Source organism: Bos javanicus, chromosome 6 (assembly GCF_032452875.1).
Source record: "Bos javanicus breed banteng chromosome 6, ARS-OSU_banteng_1.0, whole genome shotgun sequence".
Taxonomy (NCBI): domain Eukaryota; kingdom Metazoa; phylum Chordata; class Mammalia; order Artiodactyla; family Bovidae; genus Bos; species Bos javanicus.
The window spans coordinates 115,666,420-115,688,704 of record NC_083873.1 but is presented as its reverse complement, the minus strand read 5'-3'; the positions used below and the strand labels follow the sequence as shown (position 1 = coordinate 115,688,704).

Below are 22,285 nucleotides of genomic sequence, written 5' to 3'. Positions count from 1 at the left end.
AATATGTGACTACAGACAGAGTAAACAGAAGAATATAGTGCACGCCCAGGTAGTCATCGCTCACCCGTAAGACCTGTGATGTCTGGCCTGCCTTTCTGGTCTCCTCTTGACCCCCTGCTCCTCACTCTTCCTTCATTTCTGTTTCACGTGAATATTACCAGGGCTGACTTGGGTCACTTTGTTTTCGGTTTGTCCTACTATTTTCTTGTTGCTGTTTTTCCTTTCTTATCTTGTTTTGGGTTAATTGAGTGCATGTGTGTCTGTGTGTGCTCACCCAGGGATGCACACGTTTGTATCTATGGGTGCATGTACCAAGTGTGTGTATCTAATAAACACACACGTATTTTCTAGCACTGCGTCTTTGCACTATTTTTTAGTAGTCTAAAATGCCTATCTTGACTTTTTGCCGTCTGTTTAGAGTTCGTTTGATAACACTCCAGATGGAACGTAAGAGCCGTGTATTGTAACGGTAACGGAAGTCCCATTTGTGCCGCAGCAGAGCAGTTTGTCGTCAGCCGTCTTAGTCTGCATGTGCTCTAAGCCACGAAACACTGTCACAGTTTCTGCTTTAAAAAGTCGTGTATTTTAAAGAGATTAAAAGAAGGAAAATCATATTTTTAAAACATTTACCAGTATTCACCATTTCTGTTATGCTTCCTTCCTTCGTATAGATTTGACTTTCCATCTGGTATCATTTTTCCTCAGCTTGAAACACTCCTTTAGCATTTCTTGTCTGTTGGTGACAAATCCTCCCAGTTTGGGTTTGTCTGAACCGTGCTCATTTTCGTTCCACTTTAAAGGACCTTTTTGCTGGCTTGGAGGCCGGGTTCTCTTCCCGGCCCTCTGACTGGTCCGCTCGTCTTGTGGTGGAGTCAGCCGTCGAGTCAAGCCCGTCGTAACCGCCGTGTGTCACGTGGAGACGCTGTCGCCGGCTCTGTCTGTGCCTTTGACCCCCAGCGCTTGGACCGTGATGTCCTTGGGAAGGTTTTCTCTGAATTTATCCTGTTCAGGGTTTGTTGAGCTTCTTAGATAAATAAGTCTATAACTTTTTTTACCAAACTTGGGGAAGATCTGGTCATGGTTTACTCGGATGCTCTTCCCGCCCCACTTCTCCTCTCCTCCTGGTGCTGTGTTACATGTTTGTTATTGTCTCCCAGGGCACTCAGGCCTGGTTCTAATTTTAAAATTTTTTGTTTCTTTCTCATCTCTTTTTTCTTCCATCTGCAATCCAAATTAAGTCCATTTCGATGAGTTGTAAAATTTCAATTACTGTAGTTTTTACTTCTAGAGTTTCCACTTGCTTCTTTTTTTTAATAGTTTCCATTTCTCTACTGAAATAGGCCACCTGCTTACCATGGTTGTGTCTCCCACTAAATCCCTGAACACACTGAATCAGCTGCTTTAAAGTCCTGGCCTGTAATTTCAGCTCTTGGCTTATCTCAGGATCAGCTCCCCTGGCCTGTCTCTTGACTGGGTCATGCCTCCCTGTTTCTCTGAGCCTCTAGTAAAAGAGGTTGTGTGCTGGGCATCGCAGCATCTGCAGGAGTGGCTCTCCGTTATGAAGGCGCTGGTCTGTCCCGGGAGTTGACTTGTGGGGACCCAGGCGGCTCCGCCGTGGCCTCTGGAGCGCTGGCCCCTCACAGTCTCCTGGCCTGGGGATGTCAGGGCCTGGAAGAATTTACCCCCAGGTTTCGGGTCCCCCTCTCTCCCCAGCTCCCTCCCATCTGAGATACTGAGACGCCCCTCCCTTTGTAGCCGCCTCCATGCCTGACTTGGTCCTGTGCCCGAAGCTGGAGGAGCGCGGCGTCCGGCTGAGCCCCAGACACGCCCAGACACCAGTGCCCTTCTGCACCCCACGCAGCCCTCTTCCTGCGGGGAGCAGCACCCCTGGTGTCCGCCCGCCTCCTTGCGCTCAGCCCCCGCGGGTGGTCGGGTTTTGTAGCGTGCCCCCAGCGGGCCTTCCCGTGTGAGGCTCTCCCTTCACTGGGGGACCTGCTGGGCTGGGCATTGCCCTCGGAGCTGACCTGTTGCTGGTTTGGAGAAGTGGGGAGCCAGGGAGTGATCACTGTAGCCCAAGAGAAAGCCCTCCAGGGCCGGTGGACGCCCAGGGCTGCACTCCCCACGCGCCTGCCTGGGGTGCAGACGGCGGGGTGAGCGCAGGGGCCCTGTGCGCCGCTCACTGCCCCCCTCTGGTAAGGTCGCCGAGGGTCAGGAGGGCGTCTGTCCGCTGACCTCTGACGGGTTGGTCCTGCTGCTGTGGGCCGAGAGGCCCAGCCCAGATCGCCGCCCTGGGTGCCTGCCCTTCACCCGCCCTGCTGTCTGGTCTGGCCTCAGCACTGCCCTTCTGTGCCAGTTTGCGTCTGTGAAGCGTGGTTAGCGCTGAGACTGCCGTGCGGATGAGCTAGGAGAGCGCGTGTGAGGCGCCAGCGGCCGTGTGGCCTGCGGGGCGTTGCTGGTGCCCTCGGCCTGGCTGCTCTGAGCGGGTGGGCACCCGTGGCGCGTCTGCGTCCAGCCCCTACTTCTTGCCAGCCTGTGGCCCCGCAGAGCCCGGCCTGGGACACATTTTACCTGGAGGTACTTGGGCAGTGTGAGGTGCCCAGACTGCCGTCTGCCCCCGAGGCCTGGAGTCTGGCCCGGAGGGATGGGCCTGAGGAGCCAGGCAGGCCGGCGCTCCGCACCGCGGGGGTGAGCGGCGAGGCCGGGGAGGCCCCTGAGCCCCGTGGCGCTCGTTTCCCGCGGCCGTTGTAACAAAGTACCACCAACCGGGGCCTCAGAGGTGGAGGTTTATTCTCACTCTTCTGGACGCAGATGCTCGCTTGGAGGTGTGGGCAGGGCCGTCCTGCGCCCTCCGGAGGCTCCTGGGGCCCCAGGGCCCGCCTCCGTCTTCACATGGCCTCCCCGGGACCCCCTTCCCTCTGCCCCCCCTTACGAGGGCACGTGTGCTGGCACGGAGGCCCGTGGGCAGCCAGCACGGCCTCCTCCTCTCAGAACCTGCCCGCAGGCCCATCTGCAGGGCCCGTTCCCCGCCGGCGCACTTCCAGGCTCTGGACGTTAAGGCCTTACGACTTTGGGGCCGCTGTCAGCCCAGCACACCCTGGACCTGGGACGTGAGGAGCCCTGTGGGGTCGCGGGCAGGGGTGGGTGGGGGCGGAGGAGGGTGGAGACGTGCCTCCCGCCACGCGCCGTCCGCGGCCGTGCCTCCTGGGTGGGTTCCCGTGGGCACCGGGGACCCCGTGTCTCCCTGAGAGCGCCAGAGAGAGACGCAGGCCACAGACGCCCCCGTCCGCTCCGCTGAAGAAAACGAGTCAGGAGTGTGTGGCGCTCCGCGGCCTTTCCCTCTTGTGTCCTCTCGCGGATGACCAGATTTGCAGGCAGGGGGCAGTGTCCTGTAGGAGGCCTGAAACGGGGCCCTCTTCGTAGTTAGATTCGTCAGATAAAACCTGCCAGGCAATATTTGGGGCCTACTTTGAGTAAAAAGTTATTTGTCTTTTTATCTGAAATTCAAATTTAACTGGATGTCCTTTATTTTTATTTGCTAAACTCAGTAACTTCATTTATATCCTCTCTTCGCCAGGTTTAAAAACCACAAACAGAAATAAATCCCGAGCAGAGATAAAAAGGGAACGTCAAAGAATAATGGGAAGGGAAGATTGAGATGGTTTAACCTCCAGTAGTTCAAGATTATTGAACCAGATTTTGTTTCTGGAGTCAGGAATATCCCTGCAGTCCCATCAGCTGTAGACCCTGAAACGCTTGGCTTCTGCTCGTCCTGCTTTTTCCCAGCCGGTTACGGCCAGGCTGGTGCCCAGAGCCAGCCCGGAGCTGGCAGGTGGGGTCTGCCCGCCGACAGCTGGAGTAGGTCAGCACCCGCTTTTGGACTCGCCCCCCACTCAGGCCTGGCTGTGGGGGCCGCGTGGGAGCGAGGGGGCTCCTGGGTGGCGTGGTGCTCCTGGACAGTCAGGGCTTCTGGGTTCATGGCCTCTGTGTGTCCTGACCTTGTGGCACATGGACCCGAGCTGATGTTTCTGCTGCTTCTTACGGCTGTCACGTGGTGGGCGGGCAGGCTTGAGGGGGTCTCGGGGAGGAATGGGGCAGACTGAGCCAAGGAGCGGCGGAGGGAGGTGGGGGTGTAGGTTCTGGAAAGAGCGGCTTTTAAAACAAATGGGGTCAGGGCTACAGGGCCTCCTGTGCCCCCTACGTCAGCGTGTGGTCGCATCGGCCTGTTGCCCCTCAGGGTGGGCCGTCACTGGTCACCTGACCATGCGTACTGCCACCGCAGGGGCCCCCGCCCGGCTCCTGGGCGGACGAGTGAGTGAGCGTGCAGGACGGTCATGGGTGCTGACGCTGGGCCTGCTCGGGTGGCACTGAGGCCTGGGCGGGGCCCTGGGAACATCTGTGGTGGGGCCCGCAGGTGTTAGCTCCTGCCCGTGCCAGCAGCCCCGCCCCCCGCCCCTCCCCACCCCCACCTTGGCCGGGATCAGCCCTGCTGGCTCCCACCTGGATGTCTGGCTGCCTGCCTTCTGTGAAGCTGCTTCTTTCCTTAATTGAGACCTTTATGAAATTCCTTCGTGTGTAGAGAGTGTTTTTGTTGTGACAGGAGTCAAAGACTTACTCCAGAGTGCACGCATCCCAGTGTCTCCATCACGCCCAGCAAACTGGAGCGTGATGCCCAGGGCTAGCAGAGGGTCCCTGGCCCCCAGTGGTGCCCGTGTTTTCAGGAGCAGTCTCTCTGGACACGGATGCCTGGCCGCAGCATGGGATCCTCGTGCCCTCGGAGCTGTAGGAGTCTGGCCCCTCAGTGCCTGTGCCAGCCCAACCGGGGGCACCTGCTCGTCGGAGGTTTTAGGTTTAAAAAATTATTGTTTTTTAACTTAAATTTTTTGTTGAGGCATAGCTGATTTGCAGTGTTTTACACTTTTATTTTTTTCTTTTAGATGAGAGAGATCGCAAACATTTGCTTCTCTTCATTGGTTATCATGTGGATTTTTCACGATGTAAACTTTATATAGCATCAGAATCAGAAAGATGTGATACAGGAATACATCTGAGCCAGTCACACGGACCTTTGTGATTTGATTTAAAAGTGTCTTTTCTGCTAAGTCTGGACTCTCTTCTCCGCTTGGAGAAAAGGCAGAGGGCTGGAGACCGGGGCTACTTGGGTGAGGCCTGGCGTTGCCGGGGCGCCGGAGACGGCGATGAAATATTCAGGCCGCCCGGGAGGCGTCCGGTTCCCGGGGCCCTTCTGCTTGTGTGCTGCGGGCACTCGCAGGCTCGGCGGCCCCCTCCTCTGTGGCTGAGCCGCGCTCGCCCTTCCCATGGAGGGAAGAAAAAGCACCGTGTAAGACGCACCCTGCGGTGTCTTCTCGTGGAGGGAGGTGGAGCTGGATGAGTTTAAAGCTGGTGTCTTAGCCTCTCTTTAGGCGGTAAGCACGGCATCAGCATCGCTGTACGTCTTCAACTTTATTTTTGGAACTCCATGTCCTTTTAACATTATTGGACCGTGAGTGAGAGTCGTGTCTGCGTTTTCCTGAGGTGTTTTGTATTCTTAAGTCTGCCGGTCTTTCATTTCCTCTCTCTCTTATTTTTTCCTCCTCTTTCCTAATTGTTTGTATTTGCTGTGTCTCCTAATTCCAAGAGCTACTTCACTGTTTCGTGGTTTTTTTTTTTTTGAGGGATAATTGCTTTACAGAATTTTGTTGTTTTCTGCCAAGTACTGTCATGAATCAGCCATAGGTACACACACACGTCTCCATCCCTTGTGGACGCATGGCTGCCTTGCTGTGACCTGGCTCTTGCTGAGCTGAGATGGACGTGCCCCCCCGGGGACAGACCCAGGGCATCTGCTCTGCGTCTCTGCAGCCTGGCCTCTTGGTATCTCTGGGCTTAAAGCATTAAAACCTTAAAAACTGACCTTTAAAAAGAACCCTCACAAAAAGCCCTGCATAATACCCAAATGCAAAGCTGGAGCGTTTTATATGTTGTATGCTGTTCAGTCCATCATAAATTATTCAACAACCATGCATCCCAGTAATCTGGGGAGCCGCTGACCTGCTTCCTGGACTTAATGTTCAAACGTGGGAGGTGAAGCTCCCTAGGAATTGAGACGGGCCGTTTGAGAAGCAGGTGGATAATTTTTGTTTGCGAGCATGCTTCAGGGGAGGTCAGCCTCTACACTGGCATTGGCTCGCATGCCGATGGAAAAAGTGGGGGCAGCCAGGGTCAAGAGCACAGACTGAAGTCAGTCCCCCTGAGGTGAATCCTGACTCTTGCCTTTGGTCATGGTGTAGGCAAGGGGCCCGAGCCTTGGTTTCTTCTGTGAAATGGGGCCACGCGACAGTGGCTGCCCAGGTCGTCATCTGATGGTAGTGGCTTTATTAGCTGATTTCCCATTTCCAGTCAGTTTATCTCTGGTTTATGCAGCAGGATTCCCTTAATCAGCTCATCACAGATTAGATTTGAGGGAAGAATGCTTAATCAAGGCATCGCTGCTTAGAAACCAGCATGTGCTGTCCTGTGTGTGTGCAGCAGGAATGGGGAAAAGTCAAGTGACAGCATTCACGTATTGGATTCAGTTCAGTCGCTGAGTCGTGTCCGACTCTCTGCAACCCCGTGGACCGCAGCACGCCAGGCTTCCCTGTCCTTCACCAACTCCTGGAGCTTGCTCAGACTCATGTCCATCGAGTCAGTGATGCCATCCAACCATCTCATCCTCTGTCGTCCCTTCTCCTCCTGCCTTCAATCTTGCCCAGCATCAGGGTCTTTTCAAATGAGTCAGTTCTTTGCATCAGGTGGCCAAAGTATTGGGAGCTTCTGCTTCAGCATCAGTCGTTCCAATGAATGAATATTCAGGACTGATTTCCTTTAGGATTGACTGGTTTGATCTCCTTGCTGTCCAAAGGACTCTCAAGAGTTTTTTCCAACACCACAGTTCACAAGCATCAATTCCTCGGTGCTCAGCTTTCTTTATGGTCCAACTTTCACATCCATACATGACTACTGGAAAAACCATAGCTTTGACTAGACGGACCTTTGTTGGTAAAGTAACGTCTCTGCTTTTTAGTATGCTACCTAGGTTGGACATAATTTTTCTTCCAAGGAGCAAGCATCTTTTAATTTCATGGTAGCAGTCACCATCTGCAGTGATTTTGGAACCCCCCAAAATAGCCTGTCACTGTTTCCATTGTTTCCCCACCTATTTGCCATGAAGTGACGGGACTGGATGTCATGATCTTAATTTTATGAATGTTGAGCTTTAAGCCAACTTTTTCACTCTCCTCTTTCACTTTCATCAAGAGGCTCTTTAGTTCTTCTTCACTTTCTGCCATAAGGGTGGTGTCATCTGCGTATCTGAAGTTATTGACATTTCTCCTGGCAATCTTGATTCCAGCTTGTGCTTCATCCAGTCCATTGTTTCTCTGCATAGAAGTTAAATAAGCAGAGTGACAATATACAGCCTTGACATACTCCTTTCCCAATTTGAAATTAGGCAGCACGTCAGTTACTGGATTAGGTAGCACGTCCGTTACTGCTGCTGTGTGACAGACCAACCCCAAAAGACGAGTGTTTTATGTCTCCTGGTCCCTTCGGTCAGGAGCCCGCTGCAGCTGAGCTGGCTGCTCCATGCCAGGTCTCGCGAGGTTGGTGTCAGAGTGACGGCCGGGCGCGATGCGGAGGACCAAGCTCACCGTCACGATGCTTGGTGGCCTTGGAGCATCCATGTCCCGGGTCACTCGTGTGACCCCTGGCTGGCCTCACGGCCTTGCTGGCTGGTGCCAGAGGCCTTCTTTGCCACGTGGGCGGCTTCTGAGGGCAGCTCAGTGCCTGGCTGACCTTTCTCGGAGCAAGTGAGGGAGGGGTGAGCAGGAGAGCCTTTGAAAGCGACCTCGTCTCAAAGCTGCCTGTTCGGTTGGTTTGAAGGGGGCCCTTGTGGAGCCTGCCCTTGGGGAAGGGGCCTGCCAAGAGTGGGCGACCACAGGCAGGATCACTGGGGCCCCTGGGAGGCCGCCTGTCTGTCCAGCCCCCAGCCTCAGTGACTCATCCCTCCCACAGGCAAGACACATGCCCCCCAAGACTCACGCAGCAGGCTCCCCAGCAGGGGTTCCCTGAGTGCCGCTGCGGGGGTGCCCTCCTCTCCATCCTGGACCTGAACCGAGGAGACCGGCGCTCAGCCCCCCCCCTCGGCAGTGAGCGGTGTTGGGACAGACACGGGATGAGCTTGTAGACGCTCCTCAAAAGCGATGTGCAGGCGTCCTGGGGCACAGCCCCGACGTGCTAGAAGCTCCCCATCCGAAGGTCTGGGGACACTGGCGCTCCGCCTTCCCACCCACGAGGATCGCACGCGTTTGCAGTTGAGTTGCTTCCTCAGCCTGCCTCCCGCCAGTAGGATTTGGGGGCCGGCACCCCGCTTTCCTTTTGTCCTCCCTGTGACTCAGCTCTCACTGCCAGGTTTCCACGGACAGCGCTTTCTTGAGACCTTCGGGGGCCTCCCATGAAACCTCCGTGGTGTTCTCTCCAGCAGACGAGGGCTGTCCCTCCGAGCTCGCTGAGACCAGCCCTCCTCTGCGTGGGCTCCTGCCGGCGAGGGCCAGCGAGCCCATCTTTTACAGCTTTCCCCGCATGCGGCGGCCTTCAGCGGACACCCCAGGCGCCAGGACTGTGTCGTGCACAGAAGAGGCGGGGGCGGGTGAGCAGTTGGGACACCAGGGCCTGTGGGGGCGTCGGGCCGAAGGGCCGGGATGAGTTCAGAGGTAGCCTGGCGAGCTTGCTGGGGGCCCAGCCTTGCCCGCAGGAGGGGTGCGCGCGCGTGAGCCCGCAGCTCAGGGTCCCCTCTCTCCGCTGTGACCTGGACTCAGGCTAATGGATCTCAGCTTGGGGCTTCCTGTGTGCGTCACGTGTGAACGTCCGTCCCTGAACACTCCTCCACAGGTTCCCTGCCTGTGATCTGACACCTGGCGGCGTCCTCCCCCTGGATAGGAGCGTGTCAGCCTGCTTTGGCCCTTGAGCCTCAGGACACCCCTCAGGGTCCAGGTCAGGACTTGGAAGAGGCAGGTGACCTGAGCGGAGAGGGGCGCATGGCCCTGGCCGCCTGCGTCGCCCCCACGGCCCCCACGGCTCTCGCTTTGGATGTTTGCTGGGACCCTGGGGTGGGGGGCTCCATGAGGCCCACCTGGCTGGGCGGCTGGGCCGGCAGCCGTCATTGGAGGTCTCAGGCTGGCTTGGGCGCCGGGGTGATGAGGTGCCGGTGTCTGGGGACAGGGTGTGAGGTGGGCTGCCACTTCGCTCTCTGGGGCCTGGGAACGTGCCCGAGTGGGCTTTCTCCGGGTTGCTCCTGTGTGGTGCCCACCCCTCCCTGCCCCTCCTTTCTGAGCTGGCGCTGGTCCAGACTGCTGTTGACGGACATGAAGGGGCAGCCCACCCCCTGCCCTGGCACCTGCTTTCCTGCAACCAGGGCGGGAGTCTTGCTGAGGCCTCACGCCCTCGCCAGTCCCCTTCCCAGCTCACGCAGTGTCTCCTGAGACCCCACAGCAGGGCGGGTTCCCGAGCCTTGGTGGGGCAGGACTGACCTGGGGCTGCAGAGAAGCCGCCTTCCTTTGTGTGCGACTGGGGGGTGGTTGTGGCTGAGGATGGGGCCCTTTTCAGTCAGCTGTTTTCCTCACGGCAAAGGTCGGATCTGTTCTTTGTAGAAAACTTAGCCTCTGTGGACTGGAGTCATTAAATCCTAACACTGAGTGCTGCCGAGTCCTGGACGGTTCCCGGCTCTGTGCGGGCTCGCCATGCACGTCCTCCCACTCCAAGGGGCACAGGACCTGGACGCAGAGCCCTCCCGCTGCACCTGCACAGCTGCACACCCGGACGCCTGCACACCCGGACGCCCGCACACCTGCACATCCTCACACCCGCACATTCACACACCCGCACGGCCCCACACCCGCGCATTCACACACCCGCACACCCCCACACCCAGACGCTGGCACACCCGGACGCCCGCACACCTGCACATCCCCACACCCACATGTCCCCCACCTGCGGGTCCCCCGCCGCACGTCCCCACACCCACACACCCGCACATCCCACACCTGCACACCCGCACGTCCCCACACCCGCACAAAACCTGCCTTCTGGGCTAGTGCTGGGCCCTGTGGAGGGAGGGTGGTCTGGGAGGGACATTGCGGAGGGGAGAGTGCAGATGAGGCTGGTGTAGGGGTGAGGGGCCCAAGCCAGTTGTTGCCCTTGGGGAGCTGCGTGGGGTCCCCTGTTACCCACCAGGCCCTGTGGCTCCTCAGACGGTGGAAGACTTAGAGTGAGCCTGGCCTTCGCCTGCCCCCAGGAAAGGTGCTCTGGGGTCTCCATTGTGCGGGGCGTGGCTTGGCTGGCCCCAGCATCCAGCCCCACAGCCCAGGGCCCTGACGAGTGGCCTGCTGTGCTGTCTCAGCTGTTGGCACAGCCAGAAGGGGGGCCCCCAGGACGGCTCCCCCAGGACAGGCTCCCCCCCAAAATGGGTTCCCCAGGATGGGCTTCCCCTGGCTGAGCCTGGCAAAGGCCTCCTACGAGTCTGTGGGGCGGATGTGGGTGGGACGTGGGCAGAGACCTATCAGTAGAGCTATTTTAGCACCTCGGGCTTTCAGGGGAGGGGTGAGGCTCTGCACTCAGATCCTGCCTGACCAGAGGGCCTTTTAAAAAGAGTCCTTCCTTCTTTGCTGCAGAGGCTGAGAAGTCCTTCGGGGTGGGGGTGGGGCGCCCGGCGGGTCCCAGCTGTGGCCGCCAGCCAGAGAGCGGAGGGTGGGTCTGGGGGCACTGCCCGCAGCTCTCCTGTTGTCTGTCTGTCTGTCTGGTGGATTCAGTCTGTGCCTCTGCCAGGGTGTGTGTGGGCCCTGGGCCCAGCCCTGCTGAGAGGGGCCTCTGCTACTGGCGGGGCCCCTCCTGATGGCTGGTGCAGGCGGCCGCAGGCTCACATTCCTCCCCGGGCTTGACCGTCACACTCACGCGGCCATGCTGGACATCTGCCTTTTCTGACCACCCTCACTGTTTACAGCCGTCACAGGTTGAAGTCCTGGCGGGGCGTGTTGATAGCACAGCTATCACTAAGAGCCTCGGTGTGCCCCCGCCTGAACACCCACCGCGACCTCCGCTTGCCTGCTGGCCCGCATGCGGGGGCCTAGCACCTGGGGGGTGGGCTCTGCTGTCCTCAGACACCTGCTGGCAGGGTCTCGTCCTTCGCGCAAGACCTTTCTCTCTGAAGGTTTGGGGGGACTTTTTCACTTACCCTGCTTAGCGCTTAATGGGCCCTTTGAATGGGAAGGTTCTTGTCTGTCTGTAGATCTGGGAAATGGTCCATTAATTTTTGGACCAACTGGGCAAGCAGGTGTTATTGGGCAAACTTTGGCCACCACTGACGAACTCAGTCAGTCTCTCCACCCACCCACTCCACCCCTGCTCACCCATCCTCCGATCCCGTCTGTCCATCCACCTATGCATCCATCCCTCCCTCCCCCGTCCATCCCTCTATCCACACGTCCATTTATTCATCTGTCTCCCCGTCCACCCTCTCCTCCTCCACCCGTTCCTCTGTCTGCCTTATTCTTCCACTTATGCTTCCATTCTGCCATCAGTCCCCCGATCCGTCCTTCCCCATCCATTCCCTCGTCCTCCCCAGCCGTCCATGCACCCCTGCATTCTCCCATCCACCTCCCCATTCCCCATCCGTCCTTCCCTCCACCCCTCCACCCCTCCGCCCGTCCACCCGTAACTGGAGCGGTGTTCCCTGGCATGTGGTAACCAGCTGCTTGTGCAGAAGCAGCCTGTTGCAGACGTCCCTGGAGATGGGGCGTAACCTGTGGCTTGGCACTTGTGATGAACCGCCAATCTTGTCTCTGTCTGTGAGACCTGAGCACGGGGCCTGTGTTTCCTGACTTCGCGGGGGGCGGGGCTGAGGGCGTCTTTTCTTTCTTTTAACTACTATAGGATCCCTCTGCTATTTCTTCCAATTTCTTTCTCTCCTTTCCCACTCTTTTTTTTTTTTTTTTTTAAGTCAAATGAGGTCAAACATCCCACCAAAAGCTAAAGCCTGGCTTTGATTTCAGCTCCCTCTAAGGTTCTCCAGGGATAATTTTGTGTTTCCACGTAATCTACAATTTAAGTCATCCAACCCCAAACACACACTACACATTTGGGAAACCCTTCCAGGCTGCCTTACGGGCAGCCCAGTGACAGACGAGCAGAGAGGATTGTCGCTGAGTCCATCCCCAGCTTCCCTCCCCGGTCACCCCTGGGCGCGTCCTTCCGGCCTGTCCCTTTCCCACAGTGCCCCGCTCCGCTGTGGACGCGGCCCTGGGCTGTCCTCCCGCCCTGGGTTACTTGTGGATTTTTGCAGACTCTGCACGGTTGTTCCTTGTCTGTGATAACCTTTGCTTGAGGCTTCATCTTTTCTGTTTTGCTTTGCTTTTTGCAGGGCACATTATTTATTTAGTCAAAGTATAGTTGATGTACAAAGTCATGTAAGTTACAGGTGTACGATATAGTGAGCCACGATTTTAAAGGTGGTGTTCCGTTCATAGTTATTATAAAATACTGGTTGTGCTCCCTGTGCTGCACGATGGATCCTTGTAGCTTGTTTTATACGAAATAGTCTGCACCTCCCAGTCCTCCGCCTCTCTTGCCCCTCCAACTCCTCTCCTCACTGGTAACCACTATTTTGTTCTCTGTGTCTGCTGCTTTTTTGTTATAATCACTGGTTATTGTATTTTTTAGATTCCACGTATAGTGATATTATAATATAAATGGTATTCCACATGTAGGTGATAAGTATTTGTCTTTCTCTAACTTATTTCACTTACGTAATACCCTCCAAGTCATCCATGTCGGTGCAAATGGCAGGATTTCACTCTTTAATGACTGAGCAGTATTCCATTGCATGTATTCACCACATCTTCCTCATCTGTTTGTCTGTTGTTGGGCACATAGGTTGCTTCTGTGTTCTGGCTATTGTAAACAGTGCTGCTATGAACGTCGGGGTGCATGTATCTTTTTGAGTTAGTTTTTTTGGGGGGATTATATACCCAGGAGGGCTTCCCTGATAGCTCAGTTGATAAAGAATCTGCCTGCAACGCAGGAGACCTCGATTCGATTCCTGGGTCAGGAAGATCCCCTGGAGAAGGGAAAGGCTACCCACTCCAGTGTTCTGGCCTGGAGAATTCCACGGACAGTCCGTGGGGTCACAAAGCGTCAGACACGACTGAGCCACTTTCCCCTTCATATACCCAGGAGTGGGACTGTCCTCCACGGTGACCACACCAATTTACATTGTGACCAACAGGATATGAGGGTTCCCTTTTCTCCACATCTTCGCCAACATTTGGTATTCATGTTCTTTTTTTATGATAGCCGTCTGACGGGTGTGAGGTGGTATCTCATTGTGGTTTTGATTTGCATTCCCAAGGGACTAGCAGCGTTGAGCATCTTTTCATGTGCCTGTTGGCCATCTGCACTTCTTCTTTGGAAAAATGTCTATTCAGGTCTTCCACCCACTTTTTTAATCAGATATTTTGTTGATGTTAAGTTGTAGTAGCTGTTTGTGTATTTTGGATATTAAGCCGTTACTGGTCGTATCGTTTCAAATGTTTTCTCCCATTCAGTAGGTTATCTTTTCATTTGTCCATAGTTTCCTTTGCTGTGCAAAAGCTTCTAAATTTAATTAGGCTCCATTTGTTTATTTTTGCTTTTATTTCCTTTGCTAAGGAAATGAATTAAAAATATTGCTATGATTTATGTCAAAGAGTGTTCTGCCTGTGTTTTCATGTGGGAGTGTTATGGTTTCTGGCCTTACATTTAGGGTTTTGATGCTTTTTGAGTTTATTTTTGTATGTGGTGTTAGAGAACGTTCTAATTTCATCCACTGAAGCTCTCCAGTCATCTCAGCCCTGCTGAGGGGATTCTTTTCTCCACTGTGTATTCTTTCCTCCTTTGCTGTGGATTAATTGGCCATAAGCGTGTGTGGCTGTTTCTGGGCTCACTGTTCTGCTCCGTTGATCTGTGTGTGTGTCAGCTTTTGTGCCAGGACCATGCTGTTTTGACTCCTGTAGCTTTGTAGCATAGTCTGCAGTCAGGGAGTGTGATTCCTCCAGCTCTGTTCTTCTTTCTCAAGATTGTTTTGGGTATTCAGGGTCTTGTGTGTTTCAATAGAAAATTTAAACTTGTTTTATTTCTGTGAAAAATGCCTTTGGCATTTTAGTAGGGATCGCATCGAAACGGCAGATTGCTTTGTGTGGCGTGGAGGTTCTCACAGTGTCCGTCCCCCAGTCTGTGAACGTGGTGTGTTTTCCGTCCGTCTGTGTCGTCTGCCTCTTCTTTCAGTGGCGTCTGTAGCTTTCTGAGTGCAGGTCTTTCACGTCCTCGGGTAGGTTTGTTCACGACTATTTATTCCTTCTGATGTGATGGGAAATGTGATTATTTCCTTAGTTTGTCTTTCCGATGGTTCGTTGTTAGTGAATAGAAATGCGGTAGGTTTCTGTCTATTGATCTTGTATCCTGCAGCTTTATCAGACTCACTGATGGGCTCTAGTGGTTTTCTGGTGGTGTCTTCAGAATTTCCTCAGTATAGTATTGTATCATCTGCAGAGTTTTACTCTTCCTTTCCAGTTTGGATTCCTTTTATTTCTTTTTCTTCTCTGATTGCTGTGGCTAGGACTTCCAAGACTGTGTTGAATAAAAGTGGTGAGAGTGGGCATCCCTGTCTTGCTCCTGATCTTAGAGGGAATGCTTTCAGCTTTTCACCACTGAGTACGATCTTAGCTGTGAGTTTGTCATATGTGACCTTTATTATGTTGAGGTAGGTTCTCTCTATGTGTACTTCCTGGAGAGTTTTTTTTTTTAATCATAAATGGATGTTGAATTTTGTCAGAAGCTTTTTCTGTATCTACTGAGATGATCATATTATTTTTATTCTTCAATTTGTTAATGTGGTCTATCACAATGATTTGCAGATACTGAAAAATCCTTGCATCCCTGGGATAAATCCCACCCGATCATGGTGTACTTTTAATATGTTGTGGATTCAGTTTGCTAATATTTTGTTGAGGATTTTTGCATCTGTATTCATCAGTGATATTGGCTTTTAATTTTTTATTCTTGTGATATATTTGGTTTTGGTATCAGGGTGGTACTGGTTCATAGAATGCATTCAGAAGTGTTCCTTCCTCTGCAGTTGAAAATGCATCTGTGTGAATCTCCACGTGTCCTGATCGGGGTCTCAGGAGTCTTTCTGGGAGCCCCCACTTGTGTTGGCCACCCCCCTTCCCCCCTGCTATGTGACTGAGCGAGTGGCGGGCCAGTCACAGAGAGGGGGTGGATTTGGGGAAGGGGGTTTGTTTTGACTGTTGAGTTTGTGGTGCCCTTGAGCTTGCCCAAGAGTTGCAGGTGGAGATCAGAAGGTGGGAGACCCTCTCTGGGGTGGGCGTGATTGCCGGGGGCAGGGAGAGAAGCCACGTGGAGGAGCCTGGGGGGACGCGCACGTGCGGAATCTGCTGAGTCTGCTGAGCAGTTGGGGGAGAGGACCCGGCGCGCCTGCTGGTCCGGGCCGTGTGGTCCTCGGTGGCTGGTGTGAGCGGTGTTCAGAGGCACCAAGGGCTGGGCCCCCAGTACGGATGAGCCCTTAAGAAGCTGCCTGGGGGAGCGGCAGCGTGGCCCTGGGGAAGGAGGCATTTACTCCTTCCGTGTTTAGAGAGGTTTGGGTATTTTCAGACCCCGGCAGGTGGTGTCCGTCCCCCTTACCCCGAGGTGGTGGGGACGGTGTCGAGGGTCCAGGCGAGATGCTGGCCTGAAGGAGAGGGGAGGGTGCGCACTGCTGGGGGAGGGCTGGTCGGGGTGGGGTGGGGTGGGGTGGTGGGGGCGGGGTGGGCTGGTGGGGTTTGTCTTCTCTGTAAAGTAAGAGACAGGCCACAGGGAGGGGAGAGCCGGGCCCCCGGGTGGGTTTGGGTGGTCGTGAATGGCTGGGGGAGACTGTCAGGGTTGACGGGGGTGCTGAGGGCCCTGGGGCTGCGAGTGTGACTTCGGAGAGGGGCGGAGAGCGTGGTGGACTGGAGTGGGCGCAGCAGGTGGGGCGGCGGGAGCAGCTGTGGGTGGGAGAGGCGGGGTGGCTGCGGGGGCCTGCAGTGGGGTCTCTGGGGTGCAGGATCAGCGTGAGGCCAGGGAGTAGCGTGTGGACATACGTGACCTTGAGTGGGGCTGCTGGCGCGAGCAGAGGCATGGAGAAGGCCCAGGGTGGGGCATCAGGGGGACGAAGGTGCCGGGGACAAGGGACAGGGCCTGGGTGGCTGGGTGGGCGTAGGGGCAGGGTCGTGTTTGGGTGACACGTGGCTGAGAGCTCGGGAAATGGGGTTGGCGCCTAGGAGAGAGTTCAGCGGGTGGTCAGGCCACGGGGTTACCCACATGGGGGCTTTGCATTCAGAGAGGAAGCGGGTCCTCAGGGAGAGGGGACAGGGATGGGGAGCCAGCAGCAGTGATCTGCAGGGAGCACAGTGGTGGGGGGGGGGTGCCTCCCGGGTCGCCTGGGAGCTGCCGGCGGGGCTGCGGACACCCTCAGAAGCTGCTGCTATGGGGGCCTCTGGTTCCTTGACCCCTGCCCAGGGCTCTTCGCAGGAAGGGACCTTCCCTCCTAACAGTCCTATGTCTGGCCCCGTCCAGCGCGTGGCAGGCTGCTGGTGACACCGATGAACAGGTGACGGGCCTTACTGACGCCGGCGGGCGTGGAAAGGGGCCCTTTCAGGGTGAAAGCTGGGCAAGGGCGCTGCTAGGTGGTGGCCTCGATGAGCGCAGCCGCCTGTGTTCTTCCAGGGCCCTGGGTGGTTCGGGCCCTGTGGCTGGGGGAGGCAGATGCGCTGGAGTGGCCGTGGAGCAGGGCTGGAATGGACTGGGGGATGAGGTGGCTGGGGCACAGGGCGGTCAGTGTGCATCTGGTGTGTTTCCGGGGCTGTGTGTGTGTGTCCCCGAGGGGTGTCTGGGGAAGGCGGTCCCTGGTGGGTTTTGGTGTCAGCAGCCAGGGTGGTGGCTGGAGGCCCCTGCTGGGAAAGGGTGGCGCTGGGGGTGGGTTTGAGGTACAGGGGTCTGCTGGTGGTCTCCTCCCAGTACCGCTCTGCTTCCTCTCGGAAGCCCTTTGTGTGGGGAGCGGGGAAGCCCAGAGCAGCAGGTTCAAGCCCACCTCTGACGCTGAGTAGTTCTGCAGCTGAAGACAAGTTACTTCTTTGTGCCTCTGTTTCCTCATCTGCAAAATGGGAATAACAGTCACACCTGCATCACAGTGACATCTTACACACATGCCTGCCCAACTATGAAGCTCCCAGACAGCCCTGCCAGGAGCCCAGAATCAGCGTCTCTGGGGAAGCCTGCGTGGAGGAGGGGCTGCTCCCTCCTGGAGGCCCCCGGGGGCCCACCCCCCACCTTCCAGGCCAAGCGCTCTGCTCTCTGCTGCCCTCATCAAGGCCTCTCTCTGACTCCCACCTCCTGTTTCCCTCTGACGATGACCCTGTGGTCATGTCCTCCCTGACCCTGTGAATCCAGGGGGACCTCCCTCCCAGGACCCTTCCCCTCATCACATCTGCAGGGTCCCCTTGGCCTTGTGAGGTGACAGGCTCCAGGAGTCTGGACGTGGGTGGCTCTGGGGCGTGTTTCAGCCCACACCCCTTTAGGAGATCCGGTGGGAAGAGTGGAGGACAGTGCATGGCAGACTGATAAACACACCTTCAGTGATGGGCATTAATTCCAGTCATATTTGAATGGTTAATTTGGCATCACTCAGATATTAAATAATGTGGTGATTTAGGGCTTCCCTCATAGCTCAGTTGGTAAAAAATCCGCCTGCAATGCAGGTGACCCTGCTTTGATCCCTGGGTCGGGAAGCTCCACTGGAGAAGGGATAGGCTATTCACTCCAGTACTCTTGGGCTTCCCTTGTGGCTCAGCTGGTAAAGAATCCACCTGCAATGTGAGAGACCTGGGTTCGATCCCTGGGTTGGGAAGATCCCCCGGAGAAGGCAAAGGCTACCCGCTCCAGTATTCTGGCCTGGAGAATTCCATGGACTCTGTAGTACATGGGATCACAGAGTTGGACACGATTGAGCGACTTTCACTTCCACTTTAGAAATAAATTATTCTTTGTTCATCATAAAATAATTAAACATACGTCCTGCAGACCATTGTTCTGTCATGCCTGAGGCTGCCCTTGTAGTCCTATGATAACATGCTCTCCCTTTTGTCCAGCTCTTGCACTTTTTTGGTGGGGAGCATCAGTTACTTTGTGTTAGGCTTCTGTTACTGGAAACTGTTTCCCAAGACCTGAGAATTTCTTCTGACAATGTTAAAACAATTGTTTAAAAAACATACACTCTTTAAAAAAACATGTTCTATTATATCTTGGATCTTCACAGTATAATTTACTCAGTGTGTTGCTTTTGGAAGTGAGCTTTAAAGGGTTTTGTGAGGAGAGGGGTCCTCCCAGCGGTCCTGACTGCCGTCCTCCGAGAGGCCCACGTGTGGGGCTGGCATCCAGGAGCTGGGGTGTCGGGAGGGCCCCCAGCACCCCCACGGATGGGGGCTCCCTGTGCCTCCATGCTCTGTCTGTGCTTACACCCTCCACCCTGGGGCTGGATTGAGTGCCCAGCAGAGGGGCCCGCAGGGCCGGCCCCCCAGTAAGAACCCTGGCTCTGAGTCTGTGACAAGCTTCCCTGGGCGCACGTGTCTCTGGGGGTCCGTGTGTGTCCTCGGGACGGGGTTCTGGAAGCTGGGGCCCGTCTCCCCTGGACCCCACCCCCTCCCCCACTGGACCTTCTCCCAGTGCTGGTTCTGCTTTGCAGCTTCTCGCTGTGATGGATTGGAGCCAAGAGGACCAATGTGCCCAGTCCTGTGCGTCCTCCTGCTGGAACCTGGGGTGGCCTTGGGGACCCCAACCCGGGTTTGTTCCTGCTGACAACCAGTCCTTTTCACTGTGCAGTCGTCCCTGTGGGACAATTAAGTACAGATTCCCGTGCTCTCCTTGCTTGCCTCGTCTGTTCCGCGGGGTGGCCTCCATCCTGCAGGACTTGTTTCAGGCTGGTGTGTTCTCTCCACACCACGCCTTGTTCAAAATCAGTTACTGGAGAGAGGGTGGCGGATGTGAGAGAGAACCAGCAGACGGCCCTTCCTGGGGGCGGACTTGGTGTGGACAGCAGTGGTGATCGAAGCCAGGCTGGACTAGGGGTGGCCGCTCCCCCTGGGGCTCTGCACTGCCCCCAGGGCGGGGTGGGGGCCCATCGGGGCCCTGGGGGTCCCAGGATGCGCCTCTCTGCGTCCAGACCCGAGGGGGCAGCTTCTGCTGGAGTCCTGTGCTCCTCACACTGTGAGTGGGGTGGGCCGAGGTGGGGGTCGGAAGGACAGAAGGCCTGCCCCTCAAGGGGGCCCCTTGGGCTACACAGCGACCGTGCCCCTCCTGTGCATTGACCCCGCGGTGGCTGCGCTGGGAGCTGTGCGTTCGAGTTTAAGCAAGCACACCGTACAGGGTGCGATCTTCAACAACCAGCTCTCTCTTCTTCCTCCGCAGGGCACCCCTCCGAGGAGACTGGGCTGGCTGCTGGCAGCCTCGCACCATGGGCCGGCCGGTGGGGTGAGCGATGCACCGGGCGCGGCGGACATGTTCCGAGCGGGGGACCCGGCGCCCCCGCGCCTGCGCAGCGTGGAGGTGGCCCGGGGCCGGGCCGGCTACGGCTTCACGCTCTCGGGCCAGGCGCCCTGCGTGCTCAGCTGCGTCCTCAGGGGCAGCCCCGCCGACCTCGTGGGCCTCCGCGCCGGCGACCAGATCCTGGCCGTCAACGAGATCAACGTGAAGAAAGCGTCCCATGAAGACGTGGTGAAGTTAATCGGGAAGTGCTCTGGGGTCCTGCACATGGTGATTGCGGAGGGCGGCGGCCACCTGGAGTCCTGCTCCAGTGACGAGGAGTTCGGCTTTTACGAAGGAAAAGGCTGGCTGAAGCCCAAGCTCGACTCTAAGGCTTTAGGAATAAACAGGGCAGAGAGAGTCGTTGAGGAAATGCAGTCAGGAGGGATTTTCAACATGATCTTTGAAAACCCTGGCCTTCGAGCCAGCAGTTCAGAGCCCCTGAAGCTGAAGCAGAGGTCGCTTTCAGAGTCGGCCGCTGGCCGGTGTGACCTTGCCCATGAGAGTGCAAGTCACCCGCACCCCAGCCTGCCTTCTAAGGAGGAGACGCCCAAAGCGGGGAACCGCAGTTCTGCTTTCGGCGCGGGGCTGGAGGCTCCTGAGGACTTTGGGCTGGATGCAAGTATTCTCAACGTGGCCATGGTTGTGGGCTACCTGGGCTCCATCGAGCTGCCGTCTGCCGGCTGCAGCCTGGAGTCGGACAGCGTGCAGGCCATCCGCGGCTGCCTGCGGCGCCTGCGGGCCGAGCAGAAGATCCACTCGCTGGTGACCATGAAGGTCATGCACGACTGCGTGCAGCTGTGCACGGACAAGGCTGCCGTGTTGGCCCGCTACCCGGCCGAGAGGCTGGCCTTCAGCGCCGTGTGCCCAGACGACAGGAGGTTTTTCGGGCTGGTGACCATGCAGGCGGGCGACGACGGGAGCCTGGCGCAGGAGGAGGACGGCACCCTGCGCACGTCCTGCCACGTGTTCATGGTGGACCCCGACCTGTTCAGCCACAAGATCCACCAGGGCATCGCCCGGCGTTTCGGGTTTGAGTGCACGGCCGACCCCGACACCAACGGCTGCCTGGAGTTCCCCGCGTCCTCGCTGCCCGTGCTGCAGTTCATCTCCGTGCTCTACCGGGACATGGGCGAGCTGATCGAGGGCGTGCGGGCCCGGGCCTTCGCTGACGGGGACGCCGATGCCCACCAGAACACCAGCACCAGCAGCAACAGCGACAGCGGCATCGGGAACTTCAGCCCCGAGGACAGGAGCAGCCGCGTGCTCGTGGTGGACCTGGGCGCCGCCTCCAGCAGGCACGGCCCCGGCGGCGGCGCCTGGGAGGGCACGGGTGGGAGGGGCCCCCAGCCCTGGACTGCCCCCTGGAACGGGGCCTTCTGTCTCGACCCTGAGGGGGCCCCGTTCGAGGCTGCCCCGCAGGCTGACAGGTGCCGGGACCTCAGTAAGCACCTGGGGCCCGCTCCGCACGCGGAGGGCCCCCCCGGCCCCCTGAGGTGCCCGGTCCCGCCCTCCCGGAGGGGCGCTGTGGGCCCCGGCGGCAGCTCCAGCCAGCGGTGGCTCCCAGTGCACGTGCTGCGGCAGGGGCAGTGTGGGCACGTCAGCGACCAGGAGTCTTACACCGACTCCACGGATGGCTGGTCCAGCGTCAACTGTGGGACGCTGCCCCCGCCCATGAGCAAGATTCCCGCTGACCGCTACCGCGTGGAGGGCAGCCCAGCCCAGCCCCCACCCAGCACCCAGCGCAGGGACTGGGCCAGGAAGGCCCTTGGCGTGCAGAACATCTTCGGCCCCCATCGAAGTGTTAGGAAGACCAAGGAAGACAAGAAGGTGAGCCTGGAGGCAGGGTCGGGGAGGCGAGCGTGGTTCCTGACTCGGTCAGTTACTGATGGACGCCGGCACTTGCGTGGCCCGCTTCCTCCCGCCCGGCCCGGACGCCTCTGGAGGCCTCATGGCACCTCCCTTGGGTTCACTGGGGCTCTGGGTGGGGCCCAGGCGGGCGTCGGGTGGGACAGGCGGCAGTGGAGGGGCAGTGAGCTCCCGGTCGGGGTGAGGCCCTCCTCCCCGCTTCCCATCCTTTCCTACTGCGGTGGGTGCCGTGGGGGCAGGTTCTGGACGCTCAGCCTGCTCCCTTCAGGACAGGGAGCTTCCCCGCAGCGTTTCCTCCACACAGGAGGTGCTGCTACGAGAAGCGGCAGCTGAAGCCGCCGCAGACAGCTCGGGGAGGCTTGGACTGTGCGCGTGATCCCTTCAGTTCAGTTCCGTTCAGTTGCTCAGTCCTGCCCGACTCTTTGCAACCCCATGGACTGTAGCCCGCCATGCTCCTCTGTCCATGAGATTTCCTAGGCAAGGATACTGGAGTGGGCTACTGTTTCCTCCTCCAGGGTTCTTCCCAACCCAGGGATCGAACCTGCCAAAGTTGGCAGGAGGGTTCTGTACCATCTGAGCCAGACCGGGCCCAGCAGGTGCTGGCAGGAGGGTGGGACGCGGGGCCCCGGTGCTGGCGGGAGGGCGGGACGCGGGGCCCACAGGTGCTGGAGGGAGGGCGAGACGTGGGGTGCAGCCGGAACAAGGGGGCTGGCTCGCCGCTCAGCTGGTTTGAGAGGAA

The 22,285-nt window shown here is 57.3% G+C and overlaps 1 protein-coding gene across 3 annotated transcripts in view; it reads left to right on the top strand.

The window, feature by feature from the left end:
* Nucleotides 1-22,285, top strand: part of RGS12 (regulator of G protein signaling 12) — a 115,732-nt gene that overhangs the window by 4,852 nt on the left and 88,595 nt on the right. For all 3 annotated transcript variants that reach the window (XM_061420959.1, XM_061420958.1, XM_061420960.1), the window contains exon 2: nucleotides 19,564-21,507. In XM_061420959.1, the coding sequence (XP_061276943.1) occupies nucleotides 19,654-21,507 (1,854 nt within the window). In that variant the 5' untranslated portion in view covers nucleotides 19,564-19,653. The remainder of the gene's footprint in view (nucleotides 1-19,563; nucleotides 21,508-22,285) is intronic.